Source organism: Doryrhamphus excisus, unplaced genomic scaffold (genome assembly GCF_037039965.1).
Source record: "Doryrhamphus excisus strain RoL-2023G ecotype Guam unplaced genomic scaffold, RoL_Dexc_Guam_v1.1 HiC_scaffold_24, whole genome shotgun sequence".
Lineage (NCBI taxonomy): Eukaryota > Metazoa > Chordata > Actinopteri > Syngnathiformes > Syngnathidae > Doryrhamphus > Doryrhamphus excisus.
Window position 1 is genome coordinate 2,299,804 of NW_027621862.1, and position 11,857 is coordinate 2,311,660.

The following is an 11,857-nucleotide window of genomic DNA, read 5'->3' on the forward strand; positions in this document are numbered from 1 at the left end:
ATTCATTTTCTACCGCTTTTCCTCACGAGGGTCGCGGGGGATATGCTGGAGCCTATCCCAGCTGTCTTCCAGCGAGAGGCGGGGTACACCCTGGACTGGTGGCCAGCCAATCACAGGGCACATATAGGCAAACAACCATTCACACTCACATTCATACCTATGGACAATTTAGAGTCGCTAATTACCCTAGCATGTTTTTGGAATGTGGGAGGAAACCGAGGGCAGAGGGTGGAATCGAACTTGGGTCTCCTAGCTGTGTGGCCTGGCGTAAACACTCCTCCGCCGTATACACATTCATTCATTTTCTACTGCTTTTCCTCATGAGGGTCGCGGGGGTGCTGGAGCCTATCCCAGCTGTTTTAGGGCGGGAGGTACACCCTGGACTGGTGGCCAGCCAATCACAGGGCACATATAGACAAACAACCATTCACACTCACATTCATACCTATGGACAATTTGGAGTCGCCAATTAACCTAGCATGTTTTTGGAATGTGGGAGGAAACCGAGGGCAGAGGGTGGAATCGAACTTGGGTCTATTAGCTGTGTGGCCCACGCGTAAACACTCATCCACCGTATACACATTCAGTTGTCTAAAGTACTCAATAAAAAGTGAAATTATACACATGAGGCGAGTTTCACTGGTCGATATTTGGTGGAAAAAGCATGGTATCGATATCGGAAGTGTTTCAACTGTGTTATTGCATATCCTGTTTTTGATAGCACATGAACAGCAGGAGACACAAAGAGCGTTTGGCCGGGAAGCCTGTGAGGGTGAAGATGAAGGCGAAATTCACTCCTTTCAATAAACTGCAGCCCAGCACTGCATTAGCGGTAAGAATACACATTATTTACCTTTTGAATATCTACAATTGATGTTGACTTAAACTTAGCCTAAATTCTGCCTTGATGCACCAGAATGTAACCTTTTGTGTCTTTTAGACTAAACTTGCCCTGCAGAAGCAGCTGTCCAAGTCCCTGCCGGCAGGGTTCCTGACCAGCCCCTTCAATCCAGCTACTTTATGCGCCATGGCATCTGCACCTCTGGCGCTACGACTACCACAGGGTCCCGCAGCCATCATTCACGGTCCCTTGATAAGCCCCGCCCTCTTTCGGCCCGCCCCGGGACCTCTGAGGGCCACTCATGCACCCATTATCTTTTCTCCTTACTGACAAGCGAGGTCGTGAGGCGGTGCTACATTTGACACATCAAAAGCACAGAATGCACACTGAAAGCCATAATACTGTAGTTATTTTTTGTTTTTATTTTATATATGAAGAACAATCTATCATGACTAAAGAGTGTGTAAATGTGAAGCTTTTGTTGCCAACATTTTTTTTTTCAATTTAAGCTTTGTGGTTGTACTCTGGGGGGGAAAAAATATCATTCCTACATTAGGTTCGCTCCACAAATGACTTGTCTTACGAAGCACAAAGGAAATAATAATAATAATAATAATAATAGTAGAGTAAATGTGGATTGTTGGAACTTTGTCATAGTGAATAATGAACGTTCCATCCGTCTGTGTTAGTGTCATGTGCCAGAACACAAAAACAAGAACAGATGATTTTAAATGAAGTGGAAAACTGTTTTACTTGAGCCATTAAAGCATATTCTTCGGATACTACTGTACATTTTGTGCAATATGAAGAATAATGTTTTTTTTTATATAATAGCTGACTTAAAAGTGTTTTTATAGATTTTATTTTATAGATGTTGCCTCATTACCATCCTAAGTAGTAGGTTTTCACTTCAATTTAAAGCTATTGTAAATGTGCAATCAATGACAATAATATAAAATATGACAAAATATGTGTGAATAATGTACTATTATACAGACTCCTGTTTTGTGTTTTTTTTTTGCAAAGTCAAAAACTTGTCTCGTGTATAATATGACTCTTTTAATGTGTCGAAATATTATAAAATGTAAACATAACATCCATTCATTACAATAGTGCACACTTTGCCACTATAACATACACTGATGCCCTCTATCGGTAGGCAGTATTAATTGCATGGTAAAAAATACAGATAATGTAATAGTATCGGTAAAATGTACACGCTCACTGCTATAAAATGTAATTTAAAAGTTATTTTAAAAATGTAAGTAAATATATATGCAATGTAAGAGTTACATTGAAGGTTAGCTAGTGGCTTGCCAAAAAAACTCGTTACACGGAAGTGACATGACCGTGTATACTGGTGAAAAGTTCGGCTCTTTATAGAGAACCGACACATTGGCATCGGCTCAAATGAGTCGGATTTTTATGCTCCAAACGGCTAATATTTTTCTGTAATTTCTTTCCAAAATATGTGTCAAATTAATTTTCTAAGTAAATACATGACTATATAAAATGTTTGTTTAGTTGTAACAGATTTCGTAATTCTGTTACACAAAAACAAAGACTGTACCATACTGTATCATTGCACATTTATAATTATTTACAGTAACACAACAAACAAAACGTTACACAACTAAAGTATTGGCACATATGAACATTCACGCGTGGATTTAACAGATATAGACGAGAAAATCGACCCGCTGGTTCAATTCAAAGAGCCGACTCCCGTGGTTCACCTGATCAGAAAAGCCTCTGAAAGCCGCTTAATTCACGACCGACACATCACTACGTCAAGTCGTTGGTCGTCCTTTCTAGAAAAAAAATGGCGGCTGTTGACATCGACGTGCCGGTGGATGCCGAGCTTCAGCTTCACAGTCAGGACGACCTGGAACGGTGAGAAGGGGAATAGTTTGGCATTAGTTGTCTGTCATAAATTGACATTGAATACAATACAATTGGAAAAAAACATTGGTAACATTTGACGAGTTGTCCGGGGACAACAATGCTAGGCTGTAAGCTAGCCAAGATAGCATGCGCTTGAAAAAGTGAAAGAGCACCACGATGTTTTGTTTTTATTCTACCATTCATGAATCAATTAACTGGATTTATATTCAACACTGTGAAACAATATTGCCGTAACTGCCAAATACGATGAAAACCAAAGTGGGTGCTATTGTCGTTTACTTGTATATTACGTTATCTGTATATATATATATTTAATGTTACGCCGAAGGCTCACATGGTAAAATGAAAGGGAATATATTAAAATTCGCCTTTTCAGAAAGTGAACTTTCGTAGTGAGCCTTGTTTGGCTATTTGTAGCTCATCATCAGTCATAATACGGTGATATTTTAGCGGCTAAACTTGCCTCATAAGGGTTACTTTTAGTGTGCAGCCATGCAGGGGCGGACCTAACATTAGGTACACACAGGCAATTGCCAAGGGCTCCGAGATTTCCAGGGTCCTGTGATAAACTTCTTAAAGGGGACCTATTATGGGGACCTCTTGGCCCTTGGTATTGAGTTGTGGACTCTTAGAGCAGCTCCACATGATAACCCACACAGAAATCTTTATAGATCTTCCAGAATCTGCACCTATTCCAGCCGTATGTACGAAGCTTTCCAAAACTGCATAGTTTATTCCACTTACGGCAGCATCTGGGCATGCCCACGAAGCTGAGATTGGACCTCTTCCTTTATGTCACAATGACATTTCATTCACATTATTTGACTTTCTGTGAGATTACGCATTTAATAGTTAATTCTTTATTTCTTTATATGCCAATTCCATGATTCAGTTAATGCAGAAGTCTAAGAACCCGATAATAATTACAGTATTTTGCTGTATTTTGGTCATTTTAAGTATTAGCGGAACTTTCACATAGCAAGATAGAAACGAATGCTAGCCCTAATGTTAACTTTAGCTCCAATATACATACAGTATTACCTTTAGCTAGCGGCCTGAGGCATTGTTAGCAAGTATGTGGGGAAGGTGTTACTATACATAGTTCTATGGCATAACAATATTAATAATATTAACAATAACAATGCCGCCGAAGCTGGGTTTATATGCAGTGACATTATGTAAATGTTTAGTATGAGTGCCGTCACAATAATCGCAATATTCTTTTTTTTTAATCCCGTTATGCCTCTGGTTCAGTGAGGCCGAAGGCTTCAAAGAGCAAGGCAATGCATTTTACAGCAAGAAGGACTACTCCAAAGCGTTCAATTACTACACCAAGGCCATCGGTAAGATTGCTTTTCTTTGATTGTTTTAGTCGTCTCTGTTTTAAATTTTCATATTTATCATATCGAGGGATGACGTGTAAACGTGTAAGACCGTTTTTTTTGTCTTTTCCATCAAGACGCATGTCCTAAAAATGCCAGCTATTACGGCAACAGGGCAGCTACCCTCATGATGCTGTGCCGCTTTCGGGAGGCGTTGGAAGATTCCCAGCAGGCAGTGCGGTTGGACGACTGTTTCATGAAGGTCGGTTCCGACAGATCCGGTGCACCGATCCGCTATGTAACTTTGCCAGTCCTTTTTACGAGTTTTCACTCCCAGGGTCATTTACGCGAGGGGAAGTGCCACCTGTCTCTGGGGAATGCCATGGCCGCCAGTCGCTGCTTCCAGAAGGTTCTGGAAATGGAGCCCAGCAACAGAGAGGCCCAGCAGGAGGTGACACTATGCCTGAACATTTTTATTCATACAATTAAAAAAAATAATAATAATAAAATAAAAAAAAAAAAAACGCTGGTTCAGTACGTGACATGATGTGTTTTTTTTCTTCTGTGTTTTTTTTTTAGAACAAGAATGCGGAAACGCTGCTAGAGTTTGAACGACTTGCAGATTTTGGCTTTGAAAAGCGAGACTTCCGAAAGGTAACTTTATGAAACTCATCTCATTGGCGATAGTTTAATTTTACTGAATAGGTTGTAGCACGAAAAACCTGTTTAACTAACTGTTATACAAAAATATACAAACATGTACAAATATGAAACAAAAAAACAATATTGTAAAGTTTTCCCATAATGAATTGCCTTCTCAGCGCTATGTTAATTGTGCTGCAATAACGTCAGCCTCCCTCTGGGTTCTCTGGATTGCCCTGGTGGACGGAGGCAAAGACAACATAAACATATGCATGACTGGAGGAAAACCACATCAACAAACTGCCGCAGGTTAAAAATGATGACATATTTGATATATTATAATATATATATATATTTCATAGATATATATATTTCATATATTATTAGCCATTGTCCTGATCTGTGGCCAAAGTCACAAGTAAATATGCAAGCGATGGCTACTTTCAGTCATGTCGACGGGGGTCAGCCAGTCAGAAGGGAGTCGACTTTAACGAGTTCCACTGTACTAAACAAAATCCGGTCTTGTCTTGATCCAGGTGGTGTACTGTATGGACCGGGCCTTAGCTTTGGCTTCTGCCTGCCACCGCTTCAAAATCCTCAAGGCTGAGTGTCTGGCTCTGCTTGGACGCTATCCCGAAGCTCAGTCTGTCGCTAGGTAGAAACCATTTCCTGTCATTTCTATTAGTTACATTTTTCTGTTTTTTTTTTGTTGACCCCCCCCCCCCCCTTCTTCCTCCAGTGATATCCTACGCATGGATTCCACAAACGCAGACGCCCTTTACGTCCGTGGCTTGTGTCTCTACTACGAGGACTGCATCGATAAAGCCGTACAGTTCTTTGTCCAGGCTCTGCGCATGGCACCCGATCATGAAAAGGCCCGGCTTGCTTGCAGGGTAAACTTTTGTAGCTAACACGAATTAGCTAACTAAAACACGCCAATTTTTTACTAGTTTGAATGTATGGATTTTAAAATGATGCAGTCGTGTGAGAAAATTAGGACACCCTATGGCGTTCAAATGGCAGAGATGTCCTAAGTGTGGGTCCATTTTTGGCTTGGAGCTTGTTTTTTATTATTATTAATTAGATATATTATGAGCTGGGCTGTGCGGTGGAGGAGTGGTTAGCACGCAGGCCTCACAGCTAGGAGATCCAAGTTCGATTCCACCCTCGTAGTTCTCCCGTGCATGTGTGGTTTTTCCGGGTACTCCAGTTTCCTCCCACATTCCAAAAACATGCTAGGTTAATTGGCCACTCCAAATTGTCCATAGGTATGAATGTGAGTGTGAATGGTTGTTTGTCTATACGTGTCCTGTGATTGGCTGGCCACCAGTCCAGGGTGTACCCCGCCTCTTGCCCGAAGACAGCTGGGATAGGCTCCAGCACCCCCCGTGACCCTTGTGAGGATAAGCGGGTGTTTTGTGAGAAATTTCCAACCAATTTTGATTGATGGGGTTAGCTATAGTACCACCATGTCTGTATTTGTCAGAACTGTAGTAGCACAGCCACATGGTAGGGGGTTTAACTTCTGACAAATGTTCACCCTTTTTGTGTGCAGCGGTTCAGGAGAAGAAGACTGTGTACACGTGACTGCATGTGTTTTTCCTCCCAAAATTAGAATGCCAAAGCCTTGAAAGCCAAGAAAGAGGAGGGTAACCTGACATTTAAAAACAACAACTACGATGCCGCCTACCAGCTGTACACCGAAGCTCTGGGGATCGACCCGAACAACATCAAGACCAACGCCAAACTCTACTGCAACAGAGCCACAGCGGGTGTAAAGGTAACGCAACACGAAGGTTTGCATGTTACATATCTTTCTATTCTGACACTTCCTACTCCCAAAACAGCTGCGTAAACTGAATCAGGCCATTGACGACTGCACCAGTGCGATCAAACTAGATGACAGCTACATCAAAGCTTACTTGAGAAGAGCTCAATGGTATGTATTATTTTAAAATGTCTTTTTTTTTTTATTACTTTGTTTTCTGAACTCGCCTGTGTGTGACTACAGCTACATGGACACAGAACAGTACGAAGAGGCTGTACGCGACTATGAGAAAGTATACCAGACTGAAAAAACAGCAGGTACGCAGCAAAATTCAACCCGGTTACATCGTGGTACTTACATTCCGTACAACCGTATTTACAGACCACAAACATCTGCTGAAGACGGCCAAGTTGGAGCTGAAGAAGAGCAAGAGGAAAGACTACTACAAGGTGCTAGGAGTCGGCAAAAATGCGACAGAAGACGAGATCAAGAAAGCGTACCGTAAAAGGGCCCTGATGCACCATCCAGGTACAGTAGAAGAAAAATATACATTTTGGGTGATAATATAGGAGGAATGAGGAATTATGAAATCATACCTATTAAATGCAAGAACATTAAAAGTCGCTCTGATAATTAAAAAAATGCTCAAATGAACATGGATTACCTGTACCGTGCTATAGGTCGGGTTGCACAAATCAAGTGCTCCTTTTTTTATACGCGTGACGAGCTGAAGTACGTGTCATAAACAAACATGCCGTCCACTATGTAGGACCTTCCCACTACCTCGAACGCATTGCATGCTAGCTGTATCAAGCGCTCTTTAAACATGAGTAGAAAAAAACATGGAGGCCCACCACTATTGTAATGTTCTGTTAAGAGTAGTGATGTCATGATATTTGACATATATTCATTTTCGACCACTGTTCCTCACGAGGGTCGCGGGGGTGCTGGAGCCTATCCCGGCCCAGCTGTCTTCGGGCGAGAGGCGGGATACACCCTGAACTGGTGGCCAGCCAATCACAGGGCACATATAGACAAACAACCATTCACACTCACATTCATACCTATGGACAATTTGGAGTCGCTAATTAACCTAGCATGTTTTTGGAATGCGGGAGGAAACCGGAGTACCCGGAGAAAACCCACGCATGCACGGAGAAAATATGCAAACTCCACACAGAGATGGCCGAGGGTGGAATCGAACCCTGGTCTCCTAGCTGTGAGGTCTGTGCACTAACCACTAGACCGCCGTGGTCTGGCTCTGCAGGTACAGTTTATCAAATTAAATTTTATTTCAATTCTTAAAGCGGGCTGCATGGCGGTCTAGTGTTTAGTGCGCAGACCTCACAGCTAGGAGACCAGAGTTCAATTCCACTCTCGGCCATCTCTGTGTGGAGTTTGCATGTTCTCCCCGTGGGTTTTCTCCGGGTACTCCGGTTTCCTCCCACATTCCAAAAACATGCTAGGTTAATTAGCCACTCCAAATTGTCCATAGGTATGAATGTGAGTGTGAATGGTTGTTTGTCTATATGTGCCCTGTGATTGGCTGGCCACCAGTCCAGGGTGTACCCTGCCTCTTGCCTGAAGAAGACAGCTCCAGCAACCCCCACGACCCTCGTGAGGATAAGCGGTAGAAAATTAATGAATATACCCGAGTGCCTCCATCCGTAGAGAAAACTGTCCAATGACTGTCGTCGGTGCTAATGCGCTCATTCTCTTTAAAAACAAAATATTCCCACACTGTGCCTGTGGCATTGACCTTATGATTGCTTTTGTGCTGTTATTGATGTTACTGTAAGCTCATGGCGCTGGCTAACTGCAGTTTGTAGCTAGCGTATAACTCTCAGTCTACTGTGTTGCAGACCGCCACAGTTCGGCCACTCCCGAGGTGCAAAAGGAAGAGGAGAAGAAATTCAAGGAAGTTGGCGAGGCCTTCACCATTCTATCTGACCCTAAAAAGAAGGTCCGCTATGACAACGGGCATGACCTCGCTGATGACGGCTCCTTCGATGGCGGAGGTAAATGCTGTCATTTCACGCTCATGTCGCTCGTAAATCTTGAACGAGTGAGTACATACATGTGTATGATTATGGACCAATTATTATTAATTAGCAGTGTTTAATCAGTGTGTCTCTGACAGTGTCAATCTTTTTGCAAGACAGAATTTATGTTACTGCTGCACGGTGTGGAAGTGGTTAGCATGCAACTAGGAGACCTGAGTTCAATTTCACTCTCAGCCATCTCTGTGTGGAGTTTGCATGTTCTCCTCGTGCATGCGTGGGTTTTCTCCGGGTACTCCGGTTTCCTCCCACATTCCAAAAACATGCTAGGTTAATTGACGACTCCAAATTGTCCATAGGTATGAATGTGAGTGTGAATGGTTGTTTGTCTATATGTGCCCTGTGATTGGCTGACGACCAATCCAGGGTGTACTCTCGTGTATCCTCTCGTCCGAAGTCAGCTGGGATAGGCTCCAGCATACCCCCCACAACCCTCGTGCGGTTAAGCCGTAGAAAAAGAATGAATGGTTTAAAAAGGGGCTGCACGCAGGTCTCACAGCTAGGACACCCTAGTTCGATTCCAGCCTTGGACATCTCTGTGTGGAGTTTGCACACATGCATGCGTGGGTTTTCTCCGGGTACTCCGTTTTTTTCCATGCTAGGTTAATTGGCGAATTGTCCATAGGTATGAATGTGAGTGTGAATGGTTGTTTGTCTATATGTGCCCTGTGATTGGCTGGCCACCAGTCCAGGGTGTACCCCGCCTCTCGCCTGAAGAAGACAGCTGGGATAGGCTCCAGCACCCTCACTTCACCCTTTCACTGACCTGTTTAAATATTGCAAAAAATATATATATTTTTGTGTTTTAGATTTTGATGCAAACAACATCTTCAGGGCTTTCTTCGGTGGCCACAGTGGAGGATTTACGTTTGATTCCAGTGCAGGTTAGTTGTTTTGTTTTTGTTTGTTTTGTTTTTTTTACACAAAAAATATCTCACTTAACTTTTTTTTTTCTTCCCCACATTAATTTTTGTTCCAAGACTCCGGACCTGGAAATTTCTTTTTCCAGTTTGGCTAAAAAAAAAAAAAAAGGAGCACATAATAAAACCTCGCCCTATGGTGTACCCTGTCAAGATGATGGTCCCACAAGCCACACCAAGACTCACGCAGCTTTTTGGATTGACTTCTATACCGTGGTAGGAAAAAGGATTTGCCCCTTTCTTGATTTTATCACACTTCAATGTTTCTCAATGACGACACAACTGAACACGAAATGCTCTTTTTAAACGAACCTTTTTATTAAGAGAGAAAAAATCCAAACCTATATGATCCTGTGTGGAAAAAGTGATTTTGGGCGGTTTTGCTGCTTCAGGACCTGGAAAAACAATAAAATCAACCTTGGATTCTGCAGCACGTTTCATTTAAAAATAGCATTTTATGTTCAGTTGTGTTGCCATTGACTAATATTTAAGTTTCTTTGATGATGCCTGTGAGGGGGCAAACACTTTTACTCGCCACCTTAAATATATTCCTTGTAATAATGCTTACAAATTCCCAATAATGCTGTTTATGTAACAAAACGAGCAGCATTTGGAGCATGTTGCCAAAATGAAATGAACTGATTTGTATGTTACAACTCCCTCTGGAAATCGAATCATTGTAATTCATTACTTACATGATACAAAGTGTACATTTTTATTGTTTTCATCCTCAACACCTGAAAAGTTTTTTTTTTTTCAAGTCCAGGTTTTACTGGCTTTCTTCCTTCTTCTCTTCTCTTTCCCTGCTCATCAAGCTGCAATGTATATTTGACTTGAATGTAAAGTTCTTAGATGTTCATAAATGTTTTTTTTTCTCTCTATCTATCCTCCTTGGTCTTTTATATTTATTGTTCTGTATGCAGCATTTTTATGAAATGAAACAATACTTTATTTCTCCTTTCCGTTCATTTTGCTGTGCAGACTTATCCTTTTAAATGCGCCTCCTTTAAAAAAAAAAAGTTAACTCGACACATTTGCAGCACCAAGCACTCACTTGTACTACTGTATTATCTGCTTATTTGAAGTGGTGCCTTACCAGAAAGAGGAAATGATGCGATGACGCCAGTTAACCGTTGATTGCAATACGTACTGTAGTGAAAGACGTCTTGTTTGGCCACCGTCACTCGTCGTGTTGTCATGCATGTTGACTCGCTTTATTATCCCCTCCCACTTGCTCCACCTGTTTAAAAAGCCACTTTAACTAGGTGGAACACATGTGCTAATTCTACTCTGTCATATTTTTAAAACATGCTTTTTTTTTTTAATAAAGACTCGTCTTTTATTGTAATGTTGATTTTTTTTTTCATAGTCTTGGCAGTTGGTTATTTACCATGTTTTGCTGCCATTTTTCTTTTACACTATACAGCAGGGGTCTCAAACTCAATTTACCCGGGGGCCACTGGAGCTAGGGTCTGGGCAAGGCTGGGCCACATCAGGTCCCCCCCCCCCCCAAAAAAAAAAAACGCATTTATTAAAAACAGAAAAATATACAAACTTTTTCAGTGCTTTGGTTCCGATTTTCTACAAGAAAAGCTCTGATAAAACATTCCACTGTTCTCAAATATCTTAATTTTTATTTTTCTGCACAAAATAAGATGAAAAATAAATAAACAAATCAAAAAGAAAGAAAATCAATCAATCAGTAATCAATAAATAAATATAATAATAATAATAAAACAGCAAATAATAAAAACTTAAGAAACCACATATAGTTGGTGGGTAGACATTATTTTTTTCAGATTAAAATGAACAAAGCATTATTAGAGCCCTGTAGACATGACAAAACACGACTATAGTCACATTTATACTCTTTTTATTTACAACATATTGCGCAACTGCAGGGTCTTGAGACACATGCTAACTCGCAAACTAGAGCGCTAGCGACCTAAACGGTAGCCTTCAAGTTATTTCCTTTAAACTTAAATAGCCAAAAACTTACCACTTCCACACGGATAGGGAGGATAACTATTAACAGTTATTTAACCTTTAACATGAACATTAATCAAACGTAATAATTTTTTCTGGGTACATGATACCATACAGCATCCATATCAAACTTGCGCGGGCCGCACTAACATTAAACTTTCATATCAAGGCGGGGGCCTCACACTAGTGTCCTGCGGGCCACATTTGGCCCGCGGGCCGCGTGTTTGAGACCGCTGCTATACAGTATTGCTAAGTACAGACTGCAGTGATTGTCACGATAATATATATTTGTATAAAAGATGTTTAACTAGCGTTTTGCAATAGTCTTGCAGAGATTACCAGAGATTTTCCCTACTTTTGTGTCCATGAGCAATTTTTCCCCCAGGGTCAACCGTGCATGGATGCGTCGCTGA

General features: G+C 41.4%; 2 protein-coding genes across 2 annotated transcripts in view; both read left to right on the forward strand.

The window, feature by feature from the left end:
* The window catches only part of LOC131110063 (zinc finger protein 385B-like), a 37,000-nt gene extending 35,628 nt beyond the window's left edge, over positions 1-1,372 (forward strand). Inside the window, exons 10-11 of the mRNA XM_058062754.2 lie at positions 722-832; positions 941-1,372. Of these exons, the coding sequence (XP_057918737.2) occupies positions 722-832; positions 941-1,171 (342 nt within the window). The 3' untranslated portion in view covers positions 1,172-1,372. The remainder of the gene's footprint in view (positions 1-721; positions 833-940) is intronic.
* Positions 1,373-2,577: 1,205 nt separating this feature from the next.
* On the forward strand, positions 2,578-10,454 carry LOC131109499 (dnaJ homolog subfamily C member 7-like). Its single transcript, XM_058061600.2, has 14 exons — positions 2,578-2,734; positions 4,001-4,089; positions 4,206-4,330; positions 4,406-4,519; positions 4,648-4,722; positions 5,247-5,365; positions 5,450-5,603; positions 6,326-6,490; positions 6,558-6,649; positions 6,722-6,795; positions 6,860-7,006; positions 8,341-8,496; positions 9,348-9,422; positions 9,519-10,454. Exons 1-14 carry the CDS (start codon positions 2,664-2,666, stop codon positions 9,554-9,556), a joined length of 1,494 nt encoding a protein of 497 aa, XP_057917583.1. The 5' UTR covers positions 2,578-2,663; the 3' UTR covers positions 9,557-10,454.
* The last annotated feature ends 1,403 nt before the right edge of the window (positions 10,455-11,857 follow it).

Bases quoted from the DNA above. Each gene is read 5' to 3' on its own strand.
- LOC131109499 (XM_058061600.2), top strand. From the start codon at position 2,664: ATGGCGGCTGTTGACATCGACGTGCCGGTGGATGCCGAGCTTCAGCTT. The intron at 6,796-6,859 runs GTACGCAGCAAA...CCGTATTTACAG, and splicing joins CCAGACTGAAAAAACAGCAG to ACCACAAACATCTGCTGAAG. The intron at 8,497-9,347 runs GTAAATGCTGTC...TTTGTGTTTTAG, and splicing joins CGGCTCCTTCGATGGCGGAG to ATTTTGATGCAAACAACATC.